General features: G+C 36.5%; 1 protein-coding gene and 1 long non-coding RNA gene across 2 annotated transcripts; one reads left to right on the top strand and one right to left on the bottom strand.

Annotated features, from left to right (window-relative positions):
- Nucleotides 1-9,211: 9,211 nt before the first annotated feature.
- Nucleotides 9,212-13,114, bottom strand: LOC145991696 (uncharacterized). Its single transcript, XR_014442091.1, has 3 exons — nucleotides 13,072-13,114; nucleotides 12,727-12,775; nucleotides 9,212-9,468 (listed from the first exon to the last, which is right to left on the bottom strand). It is a non-coding gene; the product is annotated as an uncharacterized LOC145991696 (long non-coding RNA).
- Nucleotides 13,115-15,409: 2,295 nt separating this feature from the next.
- On the top strand, nucleotides 15,410-18,553 carry LOC145991704 (cuticle protein 19-like). Its single transcript, XM_083127762.1, has 3 exons — nucleotides 15,410-15,496; nucleotides 17,832-17,894; nucleotides 18,220-18,553. Exons 1-3 carry the CDS (start codon nucleotides 15,482-15,484, stop codon nucleotides 18,475-18,477), a joined length of 336 nt encoding a protein of 111 aa, XP_082983888.1. The 5' UTR covers nucleotides 15,410-15,481; the 3' UTR covers nucleotides 18,478-18,553.
- The last annotated feature ends 8,182 nt before the right edge of the window (nucleotides 18,554-26,735 follow it).

The following is a 26,735-nucleotide window of genomic DNA, read 5'->3' on the forward strand; positions in this document are numbered from 1 at the left end:
GAACATTCGCTTAATGCAAGCCACGGGAATATCCATCAGCTTAGCCGTACTACCGCTGACTTATATCTTTTCCTTCTTTCGCAAGCCGTTCTCATTTCTTGCATCATTCTTTCCGCTTCTGTCTCTGTTATTTGAAAGTTTACCTGTATTTCCTGGATATTGAGTTTGAGTTGCTGTTTTAAGTCCACTTTATGCACAGTAAGGCTAATCGGGACTGGACCTACAGTTTTAAAGTGGGATCCGAACCACTTGTGCCTCCACCGGGTATCGAACCCGGGATCCCTTGATTACAAGGCAATGACGCTACCACTGCGCCATGGGGGAGGCCTATTTCCTGGATATCTCTAACTTTATGGTAGTGTCGCTCCTCTAAAGTATCTTGCCCAAACCGGAACTAAGCGTCCAGACAAGCCTCTCGTTTGTCTGAGATGACTGTGACTTTTGGCTCTGATGAAATTTTCGAGCCTCAGACACAGCTTGTTCTTGTTCAGAATTTAAATCGGTCACTTGGGTTTCAGGAGGCTCTTCTAATCTCAATCTCTTTGGAGGCGAGTATCTTCTATATGAACTCGGGCTACTCCTTCTGGAATCTCCATCACTTTTATTTCGGGTTTCTCTGTTCCGATATATGTTCCTATTGAAATTTCTCCTATCTTCTTCATCCCTAGTTCGTTCAAACATTTGATCTTGTCTAGTATTATTAAATCTAGTTCGTCTAGGAAACCGACCACCAGATCTAGGGTTTTGGTTCTGAACATTTCTCACCTTGAAGTTCTTCTGATCATTGGCATCTTTCCTTTTAATTTTTTATCTTTCCTTCCAAGCGTCTGGATCATCACAGATATCAAAATCCTTCAGAAAGTGAGCCAACTCGTCAATGGCTTTAGGAGCATGAACTATACATAGGCTTCTATTTCTGCATTGTTAATGTCCTATTATCAGGTTTATGACTTCATCTTCACTGATGTTGTTAGACAGATTTCAATATGCAGCATATACACTCGAGGCGTAACTTTCCATGTTCTCATGCACTTGCCGATAGTATCGTCTATTTCTGACTGCAGCTAACTGTCTTTGCTTTGCCTTTGTTGACGCAAATTCCGTACGGGATTTGTCACAAAAGTCTGCGTAATCTATAAAATTGTCAATTTTTCATGACAGCCAATGTTCAGCTTTGCCTGTCGAAAGGCGTGGAAATAACTCTAAGCGATAGTTCTGACGGTCTTGCAACAATTCAAAATTAACATTCAATTCCCGAAGTTATTTTTCCGCAGACTGGGCTTCAATATCCCCGTTGAATTTTGGAATGTGAGCTATGTCGGCTAGGCGGGGAATCTTAAATCCATGGCTTCTTCTAGGTGGTGATTCATCATTGCTTCCTCCCTCACAGCTTCTCTTTCTTCCCTCAATAATAACTGGATCTTTATGACCAGAATGTTTTCTAGTGGAAGAAGGTAATTTGAAAAATATCCGCTTCTGGATTCAAAACTTGTAATTCTGGAGAAACTCTTGTAGAACTCTCAGGTATGACAACTTCGGTTAGAATTTGTAACTATAAAATTAACTCTTTGGACGAACAAGTCTGTTTCTTGATTTCTTGTCTTAGAGAAACCACTAACTTTCTAGCGTCACTTAGAGTCTTTTCTACTATTTCTTTCTGATGCTGCACTGCTTTCTTGTTGCCTTCTGTTTGTTCCATCAAAGTCTGAACAGCAGAACTGTAACTGTAACAGTTGCTGTAACTGTTCTTGGACAGCCTGTCCAACTTTCTCATTGACTCTCTCTGTTACCTTCTCTAATTCTTGCTGGCTACTTACTTTAATTTTTTGAAGAGCTTCTCTCCGTCCTTCAACTTGGTCTTCCTTAAATTGTAAAAAGAGAGTTCTAAGTTCATTCATATCCGCCTGACGTTTCTCTTCATCTTCTTCTTTCTGTTTCATTCTCTTTTGATCTTGCTTCTCTATCAAAGACTCAAGTTCTCGCATTCTCTGAGCTTCTTCTTCAGCTTTCTCCTTCCTTCTCTGAGCTTCTTCTTTACCTTTCGCCTTTACCTTTTTCCTCCTTCGTTCTTGTTTTTATCTTTTTTGTTCTTTTTTCTCCCTTTTGAGCCACTCAAGGATCAACCGTTCAGGAGGGGAAAGCGTAGGCAGGATTACCTCTGGCTCAATATCTTTGGAAACAGTAGTCTGACAGTTACTACAAATCAGGTCACCTTCTGAACGTGCCACCTCTTGTCCATCACAGTTAAAATATTTGTATTTCAAACACTGGGAACACTGGAAGTATTCCTTGTTGTCAGCCAAATCTTCACAGCAACCAAATTCCAATTCGGGACCCATGGTCTTCCTGGACTTGCTCCTCAGACTCGTGCGACTACTCATACTAGCACTCCACCTTTACACCTTCGTGATTCTTGTAAGGACGAATTATCTTCACTCGAAGCATCAACACTGTATCCTTGATACTAACACTATCTGTTATGTCCTAATTTTTTATGTCAAACAGAATTATACATCTCATTTTCTCTAAGACTCGTGTCTAATTCGTCTGTTATAAATCACAAGTTATTGCAGCAACTTTCAAGCAAATGTTTGCTTGAAACCTGCATTTGCATAAAAGCAAATCGTTGAATCCATTTATTGACTTGTGGTATACATATTTTTCTTAGTGTAGTAAGGAGATCCTCCAAGGTGCAATCTTGTGGATCCTTTGGACTTAATCTGCGTTCCAGCTCTTGATATGTTAAGCTACCGATTACAGATATGAGAGAAATACTTGTTTCCTTTCTTGTATAGCTTTGGCCTCAATAACAGCCTTGAATCTTTTAATATACGAATTTATATCCTGACTTGGGCCATATGCTGCAAATGCAGGTATAAAACTTAAGTGTTTTTCCATACTGGTTCACTTGGACTTAGTTACTGTAATTCTGCTTACAGTAGTAATTATTTAGCTTCTTTAATCCTCGTCGCCATTTTGTTATGTTCTATTTTTTTTATTACAAACAGAATTATACATCTCAAGAGTGGAACTTTATAAATAAGTGCATTGAAACTTATAACAAGGTGGAATTTTTAAAAAAACTTAAAATCATACATCAAGACACATAAACAAGGTGCATAATCTTTACTATGCACAGACATTGGCCATAGCTGCCAGTTTACCATGCACAATAATGCATTTTATAGTATATATCACTATCGCAATCACTTGGGCCTTAATCCTACTACGTTCCTTTTCCGTTTCAAGTCTTATTATTATCGGGCTCTCACGTTTCGGAGCCAAAATTTTTGCTACGTCACCGGCTAGGAGTACGAGAACTCTTCTACACCCAGGGCTTGCTGGGTTTAAGTAATAGTCTTAATATCCCATAATTAACGATTTATTAACAGTAATAGATTTAACTAGCAACTGGTCAACAATACACATGACTCACCACGTTTTAAAATACACTTCCACTGAGATAGTTACTTTACACAAGCTTTACAGAGACAAATCTTTTAATTAAATTCCAGTTCTGCTATCTCCAACAGATTATAAGCAGTAAAATAGTCACAATATTATCACATAAGGATTTACATCAAAATTATGCTACATAATACTTGCAGAATATATTAAAAATCTGTTGCAATTCCGAGAAATATGTTTCTAGTCCATTTTCATACAAATTTAAGAGTTCTGTCCATGTATTATATTTATATTATTAAATGTGCACTCTTCTCTCATAATTTTCAGTTTTGACAATTCAGTTGCACTCTGTACAGGAAGCTAATTTGAGATAACGTAATGTTGTGATAACTTTGAACGACTCCATTTTTTCATTTTTAATTGCAGTTTTCATTTCTGTTCACTAAGAGCTTTAGAACAAGGAAAATACATTTTTTTAACGGTCTAATGTTGACCAGAATGACCTTAAACCTTCAAATATGAAACAACATGGGGTGTAGTGTAGTACTTTTAAACTTCTTTGGAAGTTTCTCATTTAGAGTAATACGAAAATGTTTTCTGGTTGCAAATCTACCTCATGTGGATTAATTAATGATTTAAAATTTCAATACCTTTTCTATACCACTAATTCATAGATTTGGTTATCATTCATTGTGATACTGAGGTAATAAAGAAAATAATGTTTATCACTTGCCTGACACTGATGTTCCTGAGTTCGTGAGTTTCCCTCAATCAATTTTGCAGATAAAAGTCGGAAGTTGCCTGCTTCTCGTCGTAAGACACCGGCATCTGGCAGAAATAGTTATGCAAGATTTGGCATTCAATTTGCCTACACCAAAGGCAATCGATCTCAGCCTATCCGTTGCTCTGTCCTTCTACACTTGTAGCATATACCACTTCACTAGTACACGATTTACGTACATGCTATTCTGAATAAATTTATTTGTAATGTGCGAAAAATCGAGTTTGTATATATACAGGGTTAGTCAAATGTATCGGGACAGGCCAGTAATAACGAGACCCGTGGACGGAGGAAAATCACATGTTGCAAGTGGGTATTGGTGCGGAAACTGAAATGAATGGGAGTGTGGCCATCATGACAGCCATCTTGGATTCCGCCATATTGGATATCACACAATATTTTCAAATGGAAAGGGGTATGTATGACACATCAATTTAGGCTAGAATCGTCCCACAAATGACAATCCGAACTCATTTTGGACCTATCGCCATTCCTGGAAGAGATAGGGTGTACTACGTTAGACTGCAAAAAATGAGATTTGTCTGAAAGAATTGTTTACTGTATTCTTGTGGGTAACTGTACACTGCAACTAAACAGAGCACATGAACAGGAAAACATGATATTCGCTTACACAATGCCTCAAAGCAAGTGCTCACACTGCTTCCCGTCGACTGTCTGACAATACTATGTCAACCGATCATAAAAACTGCAAGGTGCACGTTGTAGCATATCCCGAGAAAGTCCTCTTGTTTCGTCCACAATGCGATTCTGTTGATCATTCAGGTAGTGTGGTTTGGTGCGATACACTTTGTCCTTCATGTGCCCCCATAGGAAGTAATCCAGGGGTGATAGATCGGGAGATCTTGCAGGCCATCGATCATACGTCGTCTTCCAATACATCGTTGTGCAAAGGTTTCATGTAAGTATTGTCGAACACCCCGTCCATAGTGTGGCGGCGCTCCGTCCTGTTGGAACTAAACAAGATTAAAGTCCCATGTCGACGCTTGGATGGCAGGGACAAACTGCCCACGAAGCATTGTCAAATACTTCTCACCTGTCAGATTGCCGTCAATGAAGAAAGGGCCAAGAATGATGCCTCTTATCATTCGTACCCAAACATTCAGTTTCTTTGGATACTGGGTATGGTGTACCATCATCCAATGCGGGTTTTCATCGCTCCAAGAGTGGCAGTTATTTTTTGATTTGATTTGATTTAGTTTATTTTACTTCGCGTTGTGTGCCTCTTGGCTAATTTGCGAAGATGGGGATGAGTGATGAAATGATGAAATTGATGAATGGACATCACAAACAACCAAGCCCGACCGGGATTCGAACCCGGGACCCTTGGCGTCGCAGCGCGATGTGCTAACCGAGAGTGGCAGTTATGTCGGTTCACATGCCCGTTTAACATAAATGTCGCTTCATCAGAGAATGCAATGTCATTGAGGTGAATACTATCGTTATCGATATTTCGTATCATTACTTCGCAAAATTTAATACGGCGATCAAAGTCATCTTAAGTCAGTTCCTGCCTAAACTCACTTTGTAGGGTTTAAACTTACTGCGCACTTATATTCGTTGCACTGAACTCTGGGAAATGTCCAGCATGTTGGCAACGCTGGTTGTCCATGTATGCGGATTTTCCACAGAAGATTGTAACACATCCAAAGAAACTGCCTCGTTGCTATACGATTTCGGCCTTCCTGATCGCACGGTCTTTAACACTTCCACTTGCTGCAAAACGTCGAATGGTTCTTTCGACGGTTTACTTCGATATTGGGTTACGTTCATGGAATGTAGCATTAAATAACTGTCGCACCTCGGTATACGATCGCTTGCGATCTCCATAGCCACGCATCATTAATAACGTAATACGTTCTCGTTCACTGAGCTCCATTTCGACCACTGACACGGACGCAAATCTTCTTCCTTTGGCACAACAGTCACCAACATGAGCCACATGCAGAACGTTCGCAAGGACGATAACAAATGCAACTGACCTTCGAGGAAGTTCACTACAATCTACAAGGGATGTGTACAGGTAGAGTCCATATCCAGACAAACACTGTTATTGCTGTCCGTAGAAGGGAAAGTAAAACAAATACGTACCTGATGCTCTTAATTCGTCAAATAGGATTATTAGCTACAAAAGAGTATGTTACTCTGTTCTAAGGAAGGATTGTTTAGACTGGCATTCTTTAATTCGGTAATTTGCGATATTATGTTGTTTTCAACAAACTATCAAAGCAACCCGGGGAAAGGAATAAAGGCAGGAAAGGAAGAAAAGAAGATAAGTAGCAGTCACATCCTCGAAGTAAGGTACCATCCCGGCATTCGCCTGGGGGAACTGAGGAAAACCGATCTCCCTATCTATCACCCCTGGATTACTTTATGGGTGCACATAAAGGACAAAGTGAATCGCACCAAACCACACTACCTGAATGATCTACAGAATCGCATTGTGGACGAAACAAGAGGACTTTCTCGGGATATGCTACAACGTGCACCTTGCAGTTTTTATGATCGGTTGACATAATATTGTCAGACAGTCCACGGGAAGCAGTGTGAGCACTTGCTTTGAGGCATTGTGTAAGCGAATATCATGTTTTCCTGTTCATGCTCTCTGTTTAGTTGCAGTGTACAGTTACCCACAAGAATACAGTAAACAATTCTTTCAGACAAATCTCATTTTTTGCAGTCTAACGTAGTACACCCTATCTCTTCCAGGAATGGCGATAGGTCCAAAATGAGTTCGGATTGTCATTTGTGGGACGATTCTAGCCTAAATTGATGTGTCATTTTCCATTTGAAAATATTGTGTGATATACAATATGGCGGAATCCAATATGGCTGCCATGATGGCCACACCACCATTCATTTCAGTTTCCCCACCAATACCCACTTGCAACATGTGATTTTCCTCCGTCCACGGGTCTCGTTATTACTGGCCTGTCCCGATACTTTTGACTAACCCTGTATAAGTCATATTAAAAGCTTCGAAGAACATCTACAATTTGCCCAATTAAATTACATGAACTTCTTTGTTGTGCTTCTATGTACGTTTGTTACGTTGCTAGAAACCTACATGTCACTTGGCATTATTTCTTTTTCATGTCCATTCACAATCCCTATCCATGAGCGGATTAGGAGTTGGTGTGGTGTGGAGTGGATCTTTGAAAGTAAGAATGAAAAATTATTGTTAACTTAAGAATTGGCCTACTTCCCTCTTGACATCTGAATTTAAGCGACTGTTATTGAGATGGCAAAAACAGCAATACACACACACACACACACACAATGAATCCTCAAGAAATTGATTAACTCCTACCACAACAGAGGAGCTTTTCTAGAATTTTCATCTGTAGGGTGTAAGTTTGTATTTAAGAAGGTGTAGGAAGGATGTGAAACATTTAATGGGCTGTTGAAGATATATGTGGTGTAATTAGAGAGGTGTTGGTGGTTTGAGGATAAATCACTGCTACAATATAGACGATTTGTCATCAGTCAGTTTAAAACTATATTGATGAATGCACAGATGTTTAGAGTATTAATTTTATGATCAAAATGAGATAATAATATTTAGTACTTGCTGTTATTTCTTTTATCTTAGAAGTTCGTATGCTAATGGAGACTAATTTGACTTTATTTGAGCGAAGGCAACTACAATAAGCTTGAGGTACTTTCTACGAAATCTACTTCTTCCATTTAATTTTTGAGAATTCTTAAAGCCAACAGTATCTCTTACTTTTTTCAGTTTGAACAACTTCAGAGGGAATATATTTATTATTTCTATTCCTTTACCTCTTAGTATGTTTTTAAGGCTGTTTTTATTTATATTTAATTACGTCACTTTTGATGTTACTTTTTTTTAGTTTGATATATTAGTATAATGTTTGCTTTCCTCATTTATTTCATCATTCATTAACAAAGACACATGTAGGGCCTCTACTTGGAAGTTCAGTAATTAGTAATAGAAAAAGACAAACTATGCTTTAAGTTCACTTTATTCCAATGCTAATCATAACTGAACCTACAGTTTAATACATGTGGTTTTATAAATTACCATGTTTAATTTGCGGCTCTTCAGAACCCTAATTAATATCACCTTTATATCATATCTGAACAATTGTGATTTTGTGACCAAGAACCCACAGACATCCAGGGTCGGCAATTGTGTGATGAATGAATGTTCGGAAATTATTAAGTTATATAATTATTAAATTATATGATGCAGTTCAATAAACCAATTGCTGTAACTTTTTAAACTCTATCGAATATCAAGAGTCCTTAGTGTTTAATTGCTACTACTGTTCAACTAACAATGCCCAGTTGGCAACCCCTAAATATGTGACTATTTTCCAGCAGATTTTTACCCTTTAAAACGGAATGGAAACAAGTGTATTTAATTTAATTTAACTTGCAATTTAGCGTCGCTCTTCTTCCACTTTTGGCTAATCGCGAAGATGAGTATGAGTGATGATATGATGAAATTGATGAAGGGACACACACAAAAAACGCCCATGCCCGGAACACCTATCGTCGTATGCGTCTCGAATGGAAGTAAGTGTAAAACAAAAAACTAAATTCGTAAAATTTAATTAAGACTAATATTGTTACAAAACAATGCATTAATGCAACTACATAGGTCTCCAGTTTTATGGAAATAAAACTCTTAAACAAGTTACAAGCATTTTCTCAACATTTCTTTGCAAATGGATGGCGGTCTGCTTTAATACTTACCCTGAATTTTCTCGTTGAACAGGAAAATTCAGTGTTAAAGTCCTTAGTGTTTAATCTCATGTTCGTATACTTCCACAGCATTATTATAGGCAACTAGATGAAAAACAAGTCATAGATTCGTCATGAGTTAGACCCTACCAAGAGTCCACAAAAAACACTAGAGACGTAAGAAGAGGTACTATACGATACTTAAGGTTAGTATAAAGTGATATACCAAAGTAGAGTTTCTAATTAGTGTTCATGCTAGACCAAATACGAAAATAATTAACTAAATATGAGACCATGGCTTTAATTAAATAAATGTATTAGAAAGTTCGTAAAATAGGATGATCATTTTATTGGAATATTCTACACATTAGAAACGGGATCCTTATTTATTTAACCGAGGTAGCCCAAGCCAGCGCCGTAGCCCAGACCGAGACCATAGCCTCCGATCCCAGCGCCGATGCCGTAGCCTCCGTGGGCAATCACAGGGTGGCTCAGGAGAGACAGCTGGTTGTGGTTCTGGTGGCTGACGCCGGTAATGCCAATGGGAACAGCTAGAAGAAAGATATAGAAATTAAAATATGCAAAATTCGTTACTAATGTTAAAATTAACAACTATGTATTTTCTTCGCATAGGTTTTGTTGCTAATATTCAACATTTGAAATATTTTGTACATGGAATACAGAAATCAAGTTTTCTTGGAGATAAAGCTTCGCTATTAGGCTCAAGAATATTGATTCTAGTGAAAATGTGCTCCAACTTTTTTTTAAATTTCTATCTAAATGTTTCTTTGGGCTTTTTCTTTATATTCTTGAAATAAACAACAAATATTGCAGTAGGAAATAGCCATATCTTTATTAAGGAACTTTTATCATATTATCAAACCACATTCATATTATTGAATCTGTGATCCGGTATGCGGAAGCAGATAATTTTGAGTGTGTTACGTTGCAAGGATTAAATTGTACTTAATAAATGATTACTTGAATTTATGTATTCAGTTTCTAATATTATGTACAGTAGAAATTTTACTTTTAAAGATAAATGGGGCAACGAAATGAAGGAATTTATACAGCAATGTATAATAGAGAATTAGGAGCACAGTCAACCGAATCTCGATTGGTGGGAGGCCTGTATTAAGACGACACCCAGGAGGCGAGGTAAACCCCAAAGCCCCTAGAAATTACAAGAAACTCCAACCCAAACTCCTTCCTTCCCAAAACCAAACAAACATCAAATTTTCCTCACTCTCTTTTGTTTCTTGCACGTCTCCCTCAGTAGCTCTGGGAGCACAGACTGGAGGGCTACAGTTTTAAGGGAAATCCTATTCGCAGACCTTTACATAAACAATATCCACCCCTTGAAGCACTAAATCATTTGTATCAAATGAACTTTAAAATTCAAAAGCGACCCACAATTTTGGTAACACCCTGTTTATCTCAATCTGCTATTAAATGGAGGGAGTAGTCCTCCCCACTTCCCACTCTTTGGATAATTAAGAACAAAAAAGAAATATTTCCTGGTACTGGAAGGATATCAAATTTTTGAGAGACTGCCCCTTGTAGGTTATGCGACAGGTGAGACTTCCCTGCCTTTATACATAATTATTACTAACACCCAGGATAAGCATGATAATTTCCTGTTGTAAAAGAACTCACAATATTAACATATAAACAACAACATCTGGGTAACACCATAGGTTGATCATACAAATTATGATCTTGGCTGTACAAAGTACTAGTATTTATTATAAGCCAACAAAAAATAATGATAATAATATAATAAAAAACATAAACAGGTGAAAAACTTTGATGGAAAGTATAGAAGTATACTTTAACGAAACAAACTAACCTGTTTGTTCCTTGTCATGTTTATTGAAACGTTTATTTTCCTAAGGGTACAATGTACCAACCGTCACGTTGCGCATTACCCTAATGTTATATTATTACAGTTCAAATGATCTTGAAATAAGAGACTACGATCAAGTGCAATTGCTATTTGTAGACAACAGATTGACTTTATGGTGCACCACTGGAATTCTTACTTTAATTACAGTGTGATACTAAATAGGCTATTACAACAACAACTAGATTGGTGTTAAACAGCATACATTAGTTTGAGAAATCTTCTCTTTCATATGCCAATAAGGTCAAATTCTCAAAGCATTATTACACCTGCTTTGTCAAACCATAAATCATGTACATATCATGATACACATAAATATACGACTGCATGAATATTTATATGACCCATCCGTTTCATTTCATAGACTGAACGGTAATTTGGTAGGTTTTCGTTTTGCAAAAGTGTTACTGCCCTGCAACAATTCACTTGCCAATGCTAGGTTGCATGGTTAAAATAGATCAAACTGGGTCGTGATAACATTCACGTGTACAAAGCAGCCTTTTATTCAAAATGTAACTATTTATCCTCAAAATTGACCGATAAATTTCTTGAAACACATTTTGAGCTACATACACCCTCGTGTCACTCGGGAACTATAGTTACTTTGCGCAGAAGATAAAAATTAACTTGATTTTAAAGATGGCGGCGTCGCCCATTTTGTTCTTTGTGATGTACTATCTGCAACTTTACGTCAACTGATTACTACGAAATTTGCTCCAAACTCACTCGTAAGTTCCGTACTATGTAGCGAAATGAAATTGTGAGTTACCGCGTTTCACAAAGGTGCATTCCAGCAACCTTATCCCTGAAGGAACACTCTTACCTCCATGGTGGGTTATCATGCATGGCAACCGGATTCTCAGGTTCACCTATTCACTCAGAACACGGCGGCGAAATCCTGCTTTTTCAATTCTAGGTGGCCGATACCTCTCACACGAAGTATCCGTCAGGTTGAATAACTATTTTCCACCGGACGATGCAAAGTTCCCGTAAAACATGCAGCATTATTGTCTGCATTTGTTATGCCACGTCAAACCTCCATTAACCTACTCCTGACCCGAACAGCTTCCCTCCTTTGTTCCCACTCCATCAGCTGTCTCGCTCCCCAGCCACCAAGTGTTGGTTTCGCGAAACTATCAGCCCTTTCAGATAGCAACCCGCACGCTGAGGGCATCTACCAATGATCGTGCAAACTACATGAACATAAAAGCTCTTGAAAGATTTACGCCACCAATTGAACATCCTAATTACGTTAACATTGTTATTTAATTTTAAAAATGCATTATGACGAATTATCGTCATAGTATTCTGTAGTTTAGTTGTTGGAATGAATGACATATAAAGAGATTTAATTTAAATTTATTGCAACTGATGATACTGTATCCCACAGTTATACTAAACTGTCTAAATGTTTTCGGCAAATGCATTATAAACAATCCATGTACGACTCGCTAGGCCTGGAACTAATGATTTTGTTCTAACCTTTCTTAGGACCGACTATGGTTGTTAACCATGCACTATCGTTATGATTGTTATTAAAATGTATTCAAATTATAAACTAATAATATTGTTAGGCCATCTACATGTTGAATCTTCTCTCTACCGACAATTTGCAATATTATTTATACTCGTGCGGATTCGAATTTGTGGTGCCTTTTGCTTTTATATTTACCATATAAAGATTCAAAGTTCAATGTTAATATGTCGCAGGAGAAGATAAGGTTAATGATAAAATGCATTATGTCCAATTTTTCTGAATGATTTACTGGGGATGAAATTTAGTTTTATCTTTATCTATAAAACGTCGTAAAATTACTACTAAATGTTCAGGAATTATTTTGTAATGTCCACCCGTTTATAGATATTTAACAATTATTGGAAACTGAAATTACTTTCCAGTACTCACCATAGCTGCTATTAACAGCAAGGATGACACCTAAGACAATGATCGCGATCTGCAACAGAAAGTAAAGAAAAATTATTGGAACTTATATTCTTTGATATGAAGAATGAATGGAAGGGAGGAAATCTATATTGCTGAAACAACTTAATAAACAACAATAACATTTTCATTCTGTAACCTATTAATTATTCACATTTCAATTCTGATTTCAATGAAAATTGCTGTGAAATCCAGGTATTTAAAATGCTGTACTGGACGAGTTCTACAGTCAGTATCATTATTTGGTCATGAAAACATTTTACTTCTCTTATGGACTTCAATACTTTGTCCTTTGTTTCATTCACTCACCATGTTGTTTGGAGGAATATCTTATACAAGTGTGGATGTACAGTTTGAGAATGAAGAAACGTGTGCGTTAGGTGGTTTTATACCAATTCAACCGGATGCAAATGTTGCCCGGTGTGAAGATATAATTTATTATACATAAAGTGTTTCCTGCAGATGTAGGCTTTCAACTTATTTCCTGAGAAAAATTCAATAATTTGCACTTTGATGGAGCAAAGAGAAATGGCAGATTGTCATTTCCTATTGAAATTTAATAACAAGAACATACTTTTTAATGGAGACACGCTATGAGCACGTTGCTTCACATGTTCTGATGTACTGAATTTTAGAATCAGGGCTCAGAATAATAAAAAAAAACTTTCACTCTACAACAACTGGGATCAGAAGTTCAGTCGTGGAACGAGTGTGTAATGGTGTGCATATTTTATACTATTATGTTTCCAAAAGGAATTGAATAACTTGGCTTCACTGGTTGAATTTAATAAAGTTAGTGTGAACCTAAATAAGTGCAAACCTTTATTACTCACCCACGACATACACTGTATTCAGTTTTGAGAGAATTTTTCTAATGTGGAAGTGCTAAGAGAAAAAACTGAAATGGACACGTTAACTTTTGACCCACCCATTGCTCGTATTCTGGCGAAGCTTACAGAAATCTAAGATTTATAATGAGGATGTGTAATTAATTCAGAACTGTACTCTACAGTCGTCAGATCCAAACTCGAGCATGCTTCTGTTATTTGGGACCCACATCACGAAAGAGTTTGAAATGTCAGACAATTTTCATAATAAATTTCTTAGTTATCAACAATTTAAACTTGATGCTATATAACCGATGTTCACTCTCAGTAACATATTAAGATAAATTTTGAGTGTTTCGTTACTCGAGAAGAGGTGGAAAATACCATTAACTTTCCTCTCTAAATTTGATAATGGAGAAAGAAATTCTCATATTCTTCTCATCTGCTTTCGCATTTATTTTTTAAAGTTCCAACCTGTAGTTCCAGAAATGGATCACACCCCCTATACGCCTTCATGGCGGAATGCTAAGCACACTTTTTTTTACCTTTAGTTCCAGAAATGGGTTCTATTCAATCCCCCTCGGAAGAAGTAAGTTAAACCCATGAGGAAAATGTGCGAGTTATTTCAGACAGTTTCTGAAAACAACCCAAGTATAGACCTGTTCAGATGTTATCTGTAACTTTAGTTCTATTAATTGATTTTTTGTGTGCAATTAGCTTGCAAGGTTACATCTCAAGCTTGAGTTTAATTTCGACTACATTCCTCTGTGTTTATTATAAGTCCTTTCACTGTTGTTTTTAAATGTAAATTGTTGTTTATATTTTTATACTCCTAGTGTATTTTGCAACACTCGTATTTCTCATTAATTATCTTAAGTATGTACGTCCTGTCAATGCAATTGTGTAATTCAAGGTTGAACACTGTAATTGGACATGCGCCTGTTATGTTCCAAATAAATTAACAAGCTACAATTTTTATGATAAATGACTATATGTGTAAAAACGTATTGTGGGAGGGATTTATAACACGTAGCCTATATAAAATTCAATCAATATTTTCTCCGCCAAACTCAAAAATAAATAACCAGAACGCCAAATTTATTTCTGTAAAAATATTCTGTAAATAAATTGTGTTCATAGATAATGATATTATTCACCTAAAATTTTATGTTTTGTGTGCAATAAAGTAAATCATAGATATTTATTTGTTAACCACCTCCGGAATAAGATAAACATTTTTTTGCTATAAACTTTTGTTCTGTATAAATTGTATAACACTATGTTTATGAGAATTTGCACTAGTAGATAAATATTAAGATATCACCGGCAGCAATATTGCAGTAGAAAATACATTTTGAGAGATGAGTGAAACTATGTGTTTGCGTCTGTATCTACAAGACCTGCAGACTAAAGAGGCTCTGGCGTCTAGACCCACGGCCAGTATAATCCTCTATGGGACTTGTGTTGTATCGATATTTGTGGTTGTTCCGTCACCTACTTCATCTTATCAACATTCATCCTCATCTTTGCAACTAGCCAAAAGTGGCTAAAACGCGAGGTGAAATATAATTGAAATCAATAAAACCTAAAGACCTAAAATATTAATAATCCTGGGAAATATTTCTTGCGACAACGTAAGGAAAACACACAAAATCTGCAACTTTACTTGGCCACTTCGTCAGATATTGCTTTATCAGAATTTCTCACTGATTACTAAAATCGGAAGTCGATATTTAGCCTAAAAATCCGATATGAAAAGAATTTGTTGCGTTTCTATCAGCTTTCATAAAGAGTTTGAATTTTCTCTTCCGTTTTGTTCAGCATATAACTTCAAAGCTCAACGTCTTTCCATCGCACTCTGACGGTAGATTCTCAGAGCTTAAACAACAACGATGAATACCTTTGCTGTAAGTGCCATAGAAAATAACTTTTTACACGTACATAGATTACTTTGTGCATTGTTTTAAAGTTCTGTTTGAATTTAAAATGATGAAGCTCATAAAGTCCAAAATCAATTTTCATGCATTAATACTGATTTAATACTGGTTTAAAGAAACCTTTTCTATCTTTGCATAACATTCTTATAAGTTACAAGACTAGCAGAAGATTAAAGCTGTATTAGCTAGAAAATTGTCCATATGATTTAAAAAATGATTTTTTTAAAACTCATGGTTTTCTTTGTTGTGTAAAATTTGTAAATGAAGTATTATTTCCATGCGGTTTGTGGCAAATGAATAAGGAAGGATGGGAGATTTATTGGAGTATGTTTACCGGTTTATATGCATCCCGGGTAATATCGCCCACGCCTCAACAAAAACAGCAAATATTCACCAGTGTACCCTACAATAACATTGAAGTATTGGATTTTTGCTAAACTGAATTAATGAAAATGAAAATGAGTTCTTTATTTTTTGTATTCACTCAAACATACATAAAACATAAAAATTATGGCACAGACATATGACATAACATCTCACCTTTAAAGAAGGTGCTGAAAGTGTCGACCTCCTTCCTGTAAACAAAGTCAAACACGCCGTTCCATGTTAAGGGCTGTCTGACATAGTGTTTCTGCGCTAATGTTCGCAATTTCAGTGATAATGTTCTGCTTCAACATTTCCAGGGATGTAGGGTTGTTTGTGTACACACGTCCCTTTAGGAAGCCCCACAGAAAGAAGTCAAGTGAAGTTAAGTCTGGAGACCTCGGAGGCCACAATCCCTTTGAAATAACTATATTCGCAAAGAAACTTTCAATCAGTGCCATACTGTCATGCGATGTATGGCATGTATCACCATCCTGTTGAAAATAACCCTGTGTGAGTTCAATGTCGTCCAAACTTTCAACAAATTCCATGAATATTGCCCTGTACCGCTCTGTGTTCACTGTTTCATTGAAGAAGATTGGACCCACTACACGTGATGCTGAGACAGCGCACCATGCCCCAAATTTCTGTGAGTGCAACGAAATTTCGATTGCACTATGTGGATTTTCAGCTGCCCATATCCGTGTATTCTGAGAATTAACATACCCAGAGAGATGAAACCAGGCTTCATCAGTAAACCACGTTATTTTCAGAATATCAGGATTACGCACAATAAACATTAAAAACCAATTACAGTAATCTACACGTTTAACTTTATCTGGATCCTTCAATTCTTGAACAGCTGTAATTTTGTACGCCCTTAGTTTCGCACTTTTCGCTGCCTTTTGTCACGTTGAATAGCTATAGCCGGTTTCTTGTGACAAACGACGGAGAGATTTTTGGGCGACCTCAAGAGTCGAGCACTGACATCTTCCACAACACCTGCCCGCGGGGTCCGATGCTTCCTTATCTCACTCAGAAGCTATCCTGTTTCTTCCCATTTCTTCACTAGAGACAATATTGTGTTCCTGTCTGGGGCAGAACGTGAGGCAAATTTGTTTCTAAATGCCCTTTGCGTAGCAACAACAGAATCAGTTTTCCAAAAACTTTTCACGATAAACACACGTTCCTGCAAGGAGTACACCATTCTTACTGTGTGTCCGCAAAAGCACACAACTTTCCAGCACAACAATATAACAGCTCAGTTTCCTGGTTATTGGTGACAATGACAACGGTGCTATCTACAGGAGGAAACTTAAACCTCCGCACTGCATCCAAACCCCAGACCATATAGACGCGAAAGGTACACTGGTGAATATTTGCTGTTTTTGTTGAGGCGTGGGCGATATTACCCGGGATGCATATAAACCGGTAAACATACTCCAATAAATCTCCCATCCTTCCTTATTCATTTGCCACAAACCGCATGGAAATAATACTTCATTTACAAATTTTACACAGCAAAGAAAACCATGAGTTTTAAAAAAAATCACCCGTTACATTCACATGTACTTTAGCGCCATAAATTAAATATCATGTTTACAGATAACAAATCACCGTTATTCTCAAGCAGGGGAAATTAACTAACTATTGATATAAATATATCTCTTGTGTATTCTATCTTCTGGCATTTGTAATGCATATTTCTAAACGGTATTAAATACTGCAAGTATGGAGGAATCAGATAAATGTACTAATATTTTTTTTATTATTACGTTGCATGCAATTATTAATATAAAGAAGATTCATGTTGTAGTTTTTTTTTAAAATAAGAAACTTAAGCGAATTATGACAATAATAGAGTCACTGAGATTATTGTTTGTTTCCTATTCACAGAACATAGTAACTGAAAAATAAATTAAAAAATTTCATTGATTTCTAGATTTTGTTCCTGTTGAGCACCGTTGTTGCCTCATCTTTAGCTATTGGTGCCATCGACTATTATGTAAGTATCTTTAGTTTCATCAATAAAATACACTTAGTTGTATCTTTCAATGTTTATAGATAATAAACTTAAGAACGTTTCCAAATGCTACCTGCATTTCACTTTTCAAAATGTAAAATTTTCTACATTATTTTAGTTGTCTCATTTACAGTATATTTTAATAACCTTACTTTTCAACAGAATTAACGAAATATTAACCACAGTATCATTGCTCGAAAATAAGCTAAACGTCCATCTCTGTAGTACTTACGAATAATACTTGTGGTTTCTATTGCTGTTAATTATGTTGATACGATTTATTAGAGTATGTTTCCTTCATTCACAGGCCTATCCTAAGTACCAATTCGGATACGCAGTGAGCGATCACCTCACAGGAGACAACAAACAACAGACTGAAGTTCGTGATGGCCACGTTGTGAAGGGTCAGTACAGCCTTGTGGAGCCAGATGGCAGTGTAAGAGTAGTCACTTACGGAGCTGATGATGTCAATGGGTTCAACGCTGTGGTGAAGAGATTGGGACCAAACCTTCATGCTGGATATGGAGCAGGCTACGGTTATGGAGGCTATGGTCTGCTTGGATAAATTATCTATGTAACTTTAAACACTTACATTATAAAGAAGATTGATTGTAAAAATGTTATTAAATCTTTAAGATTTTAAGTCATACAATTTCTAATTTACTTTCCAATAACCATGTAGGAATTTACTCGTTGTATTTAGTTTTTCGAATATTTACTGAATTTGTCTTACGCAATCTCTCGGAACTTACTATTCATATAGTTAAACGGTCAACTATTTGAATTTAGATATTGTCGATGAGGACAGAATTGACTTTTGGAAGGAGAGTCAACAACTGGATCAATACGGTTCTGAAATTATACGGCATTTAAAGGAAGGATCTACTCCGGAAGAATCCAAAGAGATTTACACATTTCATGACGGTCCTGTGTTTCTGAACCACTTTCCAGACGATAAGTGGAAACTAGTAGTTACAAGGGAGTTGGTACATAAAATTCTACATAGCTTTCACGATAAGCAAGGACATTTTGGATATTTTAAAATTAATAATAAATGCAATGGTTGTTTTTATTGGCTAAAAATGAACGATACTATTAAGGAATATCTCAGAAACTGTTTGACATGTGCAAAGACTAAGCAGGCAGTCTTAAATATTGATAAAACACCCTTGCACGTACATACTGCAACCCCTCACAGTATGCTTTCTATTGACCTTATTGGACCTTTACGAAAATCACAAGGTCACAGCTTTATTTTAACAATTGTGGACGTTAGGTCGAAATTTATAATGGCTTACCCTTTGAGAACCAAAGAAATTACAAAGAAGTTCCAACTGCAATATTTTTATCACTATCCACTTTCTAAAGTAATTTTGTCTGACAATGGATCTCAATTTCGACCAGTTGAATAGAAGAGTTTTGTAGAATCGAATGGAATACAAGATGTTACAACATCAGTGTATTCGCCTTTCGTCAACCCAATCGAGCGATACAATAAGGAAATAATCAGGCTACTAAGACTATACACTAGGGACTCTTCAATCTTAGTTTTTTGTGTATCTTGAGCGATGAAATGTTATTTTCTGTTTATATATAAAACATCTTAAAATTACTGTTAAATGTTGAGAAATTACTTCGTAATGTCCACACATTCATAAATAATTAGCAATTACTGAAAACTGAAATTACATTCCAGTACTCACCATAGCTGCTATGGACAGCAAGGATGATGACAGCAGAGACAATTATCGCGAACTGTAAGAGAAAGTAAGTAAAATTATTAGAACTTATATTGCTTGATAGAACAAACGGAAATACAGGGAAATTTATATTGCCATCTGAAACAACTTAAATAAACAACAATAGTAGTTTCATATAAATGATAATCTGAGACAGATAGAAGAAGAATTTAAGGCAAATAATATAAAACAAGATTTTAGAAAAGTTAGATCCTTCAAAGAAGGATACAAACCAAGAACAGATCCTATCCGCAAAAGCAAGGGAGAAATAGTAAGTGAAAGAGAGGAGATTATGCAAGTATGGAAATACTATTTTGAGCAGCTATTAAACCCACCCCTGAACGAGAAGATAATGTAATAGAGATACAGACGAACCACCAACAGAAGAAGAACTTAAAAAAGTAATGGACAGACAGAAAAGGAATAAGGCAACGGGAAGAGATGGCATACCCAATAAGCTACTCAAAAAGTAGGACCGGAATTAATAACGGCAAATACCAGTTGATATATACCATCTGGGAAGAAGAACATATGCCGGAAGAATGGAAGAATACTATTATATGCCCTATTTATAAAAAAGGCTTCTTAAAGAGAGATTGGAACCCTTGGCGGAAAAATGCATAGGAGAATACCAAGCAGGTTTTCGAATAGGAAGATCAACAACAGACCATATTTACACATCAAGACAGATTACTGAGAGATGCTGGGAATACAATGTGGATCTATATATGATTTTTATAGATTTTAAACAGGCATATGATAGTGTACTGAGAGGGCAATTGGAAAACATACTACGGACATTTAAAATACCAGAAAAACTGATTAAACTGATTAGTCAGACAATGACAGGAACCAAAAGCCAAATTAAAATACAGAACGAAGTCACAGAAGACATACTAGTGAACCAGGGATTGAAACAAGGTGACGTACTTGCTCCTTTACTTTTCAATATGGTTTTTAGAATATATAATAACACAAACTAACATAGACAGAAATGGCACTATAGTATATAAGACCACTCAGATAATGGTTTACGCAGACGATGTAATTATAATTTCAAGAACAATGGCTGCAGCAGAAGAAACATATACTCAATTTAAAAAAGCATCTAAAACAGTTAGCCTACAAATAAACTTAAATAAAACAAAAATGATGATCCAGAGTCGAAAGACCAAGGCATATGATGCAAGAAAAACAATATCAGTAGGTAATGATGATATTGACCTAGTAGAAGAATTTCTATATTTGGGAGCAAAAATACATAAAGATGGAAATGAAAGCTATGAAATCAAAAGAAGAATAAATCAGGGAAACAAAGTTTATTTTTTACTATTGCCGATATTCAAAACCAAGGAAGTACACAGAGTAACTAATGTTAAACTGTATAAATATATAATCAGACCAACATTGTACTATGGAAGCGAGAGCTGGACGTTCAATAAGAAATCCGAGATTGACCTGGATGCTTTTGAAAGGAAAATTATGAGAAGAGTATGGGGACCAGTAAGAGACAGGGGTGGATAGAGACTAAGATATAACTAACTAACTAACTAACTAACTCTCTAGCCTTCTTAAACCCGAAGGTTCATGGCTGCAGCAACGCAGGCTTCCATGTTTCCCTATCTTGAGCAAGATCTATATACTCTTTTCCATCCCTACCGATTTCCCTTAGGTCCATCTCAACGTTGTCCCTCCATCTTCGTCTTGGCCTTCCTACAGGTCTCTTACCATCAGGTTTCCCAACAAGAATCATGTAAACTCCTCTTTCCTCCCCCATTCGTGCCACATGTCCTGCCCACCTAAGTCTTCTTGATTTAATTATTCTAATAATATCTGGACACGAATATAAGATATAACAATGAATTGTACCATCTATACAAAGAATTATGTATATCCCACTTTATTAAATTTAAAAGACTAGAGTGGGCAGCACATGTCCAAGAATGGATGCATATCGCATACCAAAGATAGTGGCTTATAGTAAAATAGGAGGTAGAACATCTGTAGGGAAACCCAGGAGAAGATGGATGGAGGCGGTGGAGGAAGATGTGAAAGGAATGTTAGGAATGCGAAATTGGAGGAGGAAAGCTTTGGACAGAGAAGCGTGGAGGGGCTCTATTATGGAGGCCAGGACTCGATATCGGGCTGCAGCGCCATAGGAGAAGAAGAAGTTGCATTCTCAAACCTATTAAGACCTCTTAGATGGAGCAGTAGTAGCGTCATCGCCTTGTAATCAAGGGATTCCGGGTTCGATACCCGGTTGGAGGCACATAGTGGTTCGAATCCCACTTTAAACTGTAGGTCTAGTCCCGATTAGCCTTACTGTGCATAAAGTGGACTTAAAACAGCAACTCAATTCAATCAATCTAACCTATTAACTAATCACATTTCCATTTTGATAATCAAAGAAAACTGCCGTCAAATCCAGATATTTAAAATACTGTACTTAACGAGTTGTACAGTCAACATCATTATTTGGCCATGAAAATATTTCACTTCTCTTACATACTGCAATACTTTGTCCGTTGTTTCATATACCCACCATGCTATTTGGAGGAACATCTTCCGCAAGTATAGATGTACAGTTTGAGCATACAGAACGCAGAGACGTGTGCGTTAGGTGTTATTATACCAATTCAATCGGATGCAAATATTGCCCGGTGTGAAATTATCGTTTATTATAAACTGTTATAGGAGGAATTGAATAAGTTTTAACCAACAGAATGTAAACTTGTATCACTCATCCGCGACAGACACTCTATACAGATATCTGACACTATTTCTAATGTGGAAGTGCTAAGAGAGAAAACTGTAACGGACCTCCAAGTCACTTTTAACGAAAGGCTAAATTTCCACTTATTGCTCATTCCACTTATTCCATACATTGCGAAGCTCAGAAATATAGTATTTATTATGAGGATGTGTAATCAATTTAGAAAAAGAGAACTGTACTATACCCTCGTCAGATCCAAACTTGAGCATTCGTCTGTTGCTTTGGACCAAGAAGTCACGAGTGAGATTGAAATATCAGAAAATCTTCAAAATAAATTTCTGAGATATAAACTATTTAAAGTTTATATACGAGTATATCCGAAGTTCATTCTCCGTAAAACATTAGGCGAAATCTCGAGTGTTTCGTTAATCGACAAAAGGTGGCAAATATATCCATTAATTTTCCTCTCAAATCATGATAATGGAAAAATAGATTCTTAGATTCTTCTTATCTGCTCTGGCATTTAATTCTTTATGTTCCAAACTGTAGGTCCAAAAATGACCCCTTTCAAATACACATAGGAAGAACTAAGGAACCATGTGGAAAAGGTGCAAGATATTTGAAACAGTTTCTAAAAATCAGCCTAAGCATAGACCTGATTTGATGTAACTGTAACTTTATCTCTATTCATTGAATTTTTGTGTGCAAATAGCATTCAAGGTTACATCTTGTGGTTTGAGTTTCATTTTGACTGTAATACCTCTGTGTTAATTCTGTCTCTTTTCACTATTGTTATCAAATGTAATTATCTTAAATATGTTTCTTAATGGAACAGTGTAATTCAAGATTGAACACAATAAATGGATATGCGCCTGTTGTGTTCCAAACAAATAAATAAACTATAATATGTATTGTGAGTGGGAGTTATCAACGTAGCCTATGCACAGATTCAATCAATATTATCTCCGCGGAACTGAAAATCAATAACTAGAACACCAAATTTCATTCTATGAAAATATTCTGTCAAAAAATTGTGTTCAAGGGATTGCATGATATTATTCACATAACAATATATTTTGTGCTCATTGAAGTAAATTATATATATATATATATATATATATATATAATATCTTTGTTTTATGTAATGTTCAGTTCCTTCCAGGATAAATCAAACATTATTTTCTTATAAAATGTTGTTCTGTATAAAAGGTAAAGGTAAAGTGCTCCCCTGTGCATAGCACCACGCCATGAAGGCGTATAGGGGGTGTGGGGGTAACGCCCCACACTTTCTTGATCCGGTCGTGACTGGGGGTGATGTGATCAGCATCACGCCCCTGACCGCCTTTACCCCCTAGGGTTTCCCCCAGGTACCCATGTTATTCGACGCTGGGTGGGCGCCGGTGCCGCTTCCATCGTTAGAAAAGTGTAAACTTTATAACAATTTATTTATGTAATTTGGTACTGACATATGACTATTAAAATAATACCGCCGGCAATATTGCAGTGCAAAATAGATATTGAGAGAAAAATGAAACTAAGAGTTTGCGTCTGTATCTACAAGACCTGACAACCTGAACAGCATTTTGCAGACTAACTAGGTTCTGGCGTCTGGACAAATGGCCATTATAATCGTCTATGGGACTTGTGTGCTCGATATGTTGTGGTTGTTTTTTTTATAGACTTCATCTTATCACCATTCATCATCATCTTCACAATTAGCCAAAAGTGGCAGAAACACGAAGAAAAATCCATGAATCAATTAGAATTGAACAACTGAGAATCCTGAGATATATTTCTTGTGACAACGTAAATGACTTAATCAGTAGTACTCGCTGATTACTGATACCGGAAGCCGATATTTAACCTGAAAATCCGATATGCAGAGAATTTGCGAATTTGCAATATGCGTTCCTATCAGCTTTCATAAAGAGTTTCAAATTGTCTTTTCCGTCTGGTTCCATATATAACTTGCAAGCTCAACGTATTTCCATCGCACTCTGACTGTAGCCTTCTCAGAGCCTAGAGAACCAACAATGAATACCTTTGCTGTAAGTGTAATAGAAACTAACTCTTTACAAGTATATAGAATACTTTGTGCATTGTCTTAGATGTTCTGTTCGAATTTGAAATGATGAAATTCACAAGTACAAAATATATTTTTAAGTATTCTTAAGTAGAGCAGATTAATAACGATACTTTTTCGTTCTTTGCATAACATTCTCACAAACTGTAAGACGAACAGAGAATTAAAGCTGTTTTAGTCATAAAGTTTCCCCGTGTAAATTCAGAATATATAATGTGCTATTCACAAGTACTTTAGCGGGTTTAAATAACGATTATGAATTCAGATGACAAATCATAGTTATTCATAGGCATTTGAAATTAACCAACTCTCGATATAACTCTGTATTGTGCATTCTATATTCTGGAATTTGCAGTTGCTAATTGTAAACGATATTAAACATTACAAGTACGGAAAAACAGATATATGCACTAATAGACTTTCTTATTATTACGCTGCATGCAATTAATAATAAAATGAAACTTCATGTTGTATTTTTCTTACAAAAAAAAACTTTTGTAAATTGTGACAATAGTAGAATCACTGAGATTCTCTTTTGGAAAATAGTAATTCAAAGATAAATTAATAAATTTCTGTATTTTCTAGGTTTTGTTCCTGTTGAGCGCCGTTGTAGCCTCATTTTTAGCTATTGGTGCCATCGACTATTATGTAAGTATCTCTTGTTTCATCAATAACATTCATTTGATTATATTTTTCAGTTCTTCTAGACAACAAAATTTAGAACATTTCCTGCATTTAACTTTTCAAAATGTACTGTTTTCTACATATTTTAGTGCTCTAATTTTCAACAGAATTAACGAAGTATTAACCACATAATCGTTTCATGAAAATATTCTAGAAATCCTTCTCTGTACTGATTACGATAATACTTGTGGTTTCTATTGCTGTTAATTATGTTGATATGATTTATCATCGTGTGTTTCCGTAATTGACAGGCCTATCCTAAGTACCAGTTCGGGTACGCAGTGAGCGATCACCTCACAGGAGACAACAAACAACAGACTGAAGTCCGTGATGGCCACGTTGTGAAGGGTCAGTACAGCCTTGTGGAGCCAGATGGCAGTGTCAGAGTAGTTACTTACGGAGCTGATGATGTCAATTGGTTTAACGCTGTAGTGAAGAGGTTGGGTCCAAACCTTCATGCTGGATATGGACTCCACGGTTATGGAGCAGGCTACGGATCACTGGTCAACAATGAAAAATTTTCAAGAATTGAAATGGGTGTTTCTTATGTATTTTGACCCCCTAAGCACGAAAATATTATTAGTTTATGTGTAGCACCCACAGTTTTAAAAATATTTCATTAAATAAAAATTGTTATAATAAGCAATGCTATACATACATATTACGCTTGACAGGAAGATTGTGTCGTTTGTTCCCGCATGTTAAGTTCCCCCAACTGGTACTGTTTAATACTGCGGGCTCGAAACGAATGCACTGGAGTCTTAGGCTCACAGGATCAGCCAACCCCCCCCCTCTTTTTCCTTTACTCGACAAATGTTTAACTTACATGAGAAATGTGATATGAGCCGGAGAATTGGTACAGAGTACCTTGAAAGAGCTTCGTGCAAGGCGTATCGATTGTACACAACATGGCAACAGTGCATCTGACTCATTGTCTATTGTTTCTGAACACCATGTTCTCAGTCGTGAGGAAATGCTTCCTTTGTTTGACTGTTCATTGACGAGTGTGATTAGTGCGATGTAAATATACCTTGTGCTGAGTGTTTCGTTGTCTATTTTTTTATTGGTTCAGTCGTGTTAGTGTTTGTACAATGTCACGGGAATGTTTAAATCATCCAAATAACTTTTGCTACATCTGTGGGGAGTACACTATTAAATCATGCAGACGACATGTGACACCCGTACTTAAGAAATTGTATGATCTTTATTTCGGGTGCAAGTTAGGTGATCAGGATCGAAAATGGGCACCACATATTGTCTGTGTGAACTGTTCGTCTCGTCTGAATGGTTGGATGAAGAACAAAGGTAAAGTTGCAATGCCTTTTGCTATCCCGATGGTATGGAGGGAGCCGACTAATCACGTAGATGATTGCTATTTCTGCATGATTAAAATAGCAGGGATGAAGGGCAAGGATAGAAAGAAGATCAAGTATCCCAACATCAAGTCAGCTATTCGACCCGTAGTGCACAGTTCCTCCTTACCTGTCCCCGTTCCTCCAGAGACATGGTCATTGGAATATGAAACCCAGGTCGATGCTAATACAGACACGGAGAATGAAAGCTCTGATTTCGATTACGAAGAAATGACGCCACATCTCCTGACA

Source organism: Lepisma saccharinum, chromosome 1 (genome assembly GCF_977018435.1).
Source record: "Lepisma saccharinum chromosome 1, izLepSacc3.1, whole genome shotgun sequence".
In the NCBI taxonomy this organism is placed as follows: domain Eukaryota; kingdom Metazoa; phylum Arthropoda; class Insecta; order Zygentoma; family Lepismatidae; genus Lepisma; species Lepisma saccharinum.

Excerpts from the sequence above, each read along its gene's own strand:
- LOC145991704 (XM_083127762.1), top strand. Across the intron at positions 17,895-18,219 it reads TTGGTGCCATCGACTATTAT|GCCTATCCTAAGTACCAATT; the intron begins GTAAGTATCTTT and ends CTTCATTCACAG.